The following is a 1,074-nucleotide window of genomic DNA, read 5'->3' as shown; positions in this document are numbered from 1 at the left end:
ATAATTTGCTAACCTTTGACCAAATTAGTGTGAAAAAATATTGGCTAACATTAACATTCTAATAATTTGCTAACCTTTGACCAAATTAGCGTAAAAAATATTGGCTAGCATTAACATTCTGATAATTTCCTAATCTTTGATTCTATCTTAATTTAGTAATTTGTAGGTAAGTATGTTTCTTTTGATACTTTTTTCAAACTTAGAATATGACATTAATTCTGGAAGGAAAAATGGACAGATTTCATTGATCATTAGGACCTCGCAACGAACTTTGCATAATGAAAAGAGTGGAAAGCGTATTTTGCCATCTGAATAAATTGTCGTTTTGAATCCTTTAGTGAGAAATGAATGTAAAGGATAGGTGATAGCATGTAGAAGTTTGAGATGAAATATTCCCATTATTATAATCATCCATAAATAGCTTCCAATTCTCCATTTGAAAAGTGAATTCTGAATCTTTAAATTTTAAACATATACATTTCCATTTCAATAATTATTACTTTTAAATGATTTATAAATTTTCATCAAATAATTCGATAATATACGAATAGCATTTATTATTGATTAGCAATGAAAATATTGATGAAATACTACCAGTAAAATTTGCATCCATTTTAAGATGTCATCAAGAGTAATACTACGACATTGCGCAATTTGACGCGCAATTCGCATCCAACCGACCTTTTCCTCCGGCATAACCACTCAAAAATAAATTTCCTGAAGCATTGGGTAAATTATACATCTATCAATTTAATTTTACATATATATATATATATGCATATATTTTTGGTAATAATCATAAAGTAATCAATATTTGCAGGAACGATTGAACAATAAAATGAATTAAATTTTGTAATAAAAAAAAAAAATTAACAGTGATAAAATTGATAAAAGAGATTAATTGTTGATAAGATGATATTATATGGAATTAGATATTTGAAGCATTAAAATATGCTATTGTTCATTTAAATAGTTGCAAATTTTGGAACAAAAATAAATGAAATATTTCTCTTCCGGAAATTATCTCAAATTCATTACAATTCAATGAGCTTAGCTTACCTTCAAAGATTTCTC

The 1,074-nt window shown here is 26.3% G+C and overlaps 1 protein-coding gene across 1 annotated transcript; it reads right to left on the bottom strand.

Moving 5' to 3' along the window:
• Positions 1–251: 251 nt before the first annotated feature.
• LOAG_14791 (hypothetical protein) lies at positions 252–696 on the bottom strand (the record flags this gene model as incomplete). The annotated part of the gene is made up of 2 exons (XM_003150284.1): positions 252–308; positions 595–696. The coding sequence occupies 2 exons, from the start codon at positions 694–696 to the stop codon at positions 252–254; spliced, it is 159 nt and encodes a 52-aa protein (XP_003150332.1).
• Between the last annotated feature and the right edge of the window lie 378 nt (positions 697–1,074).

This window comes from Loa loa, assembly GCF_000183805.2.
Source record: "Loa loa unplaced genomic scaffold supercont3.388, whole genome shotgun sequence".
In the NCBI taxonomy this organism is placed as follows: Eukaryota; Metazoa; Nematoda; class Chromadorea; order Rhabditida; family Onchocercidae; genus Loa; species Loa loa.
This window is presented reverse-complemented; position numbering and strand designations above follow the sequence as displayed.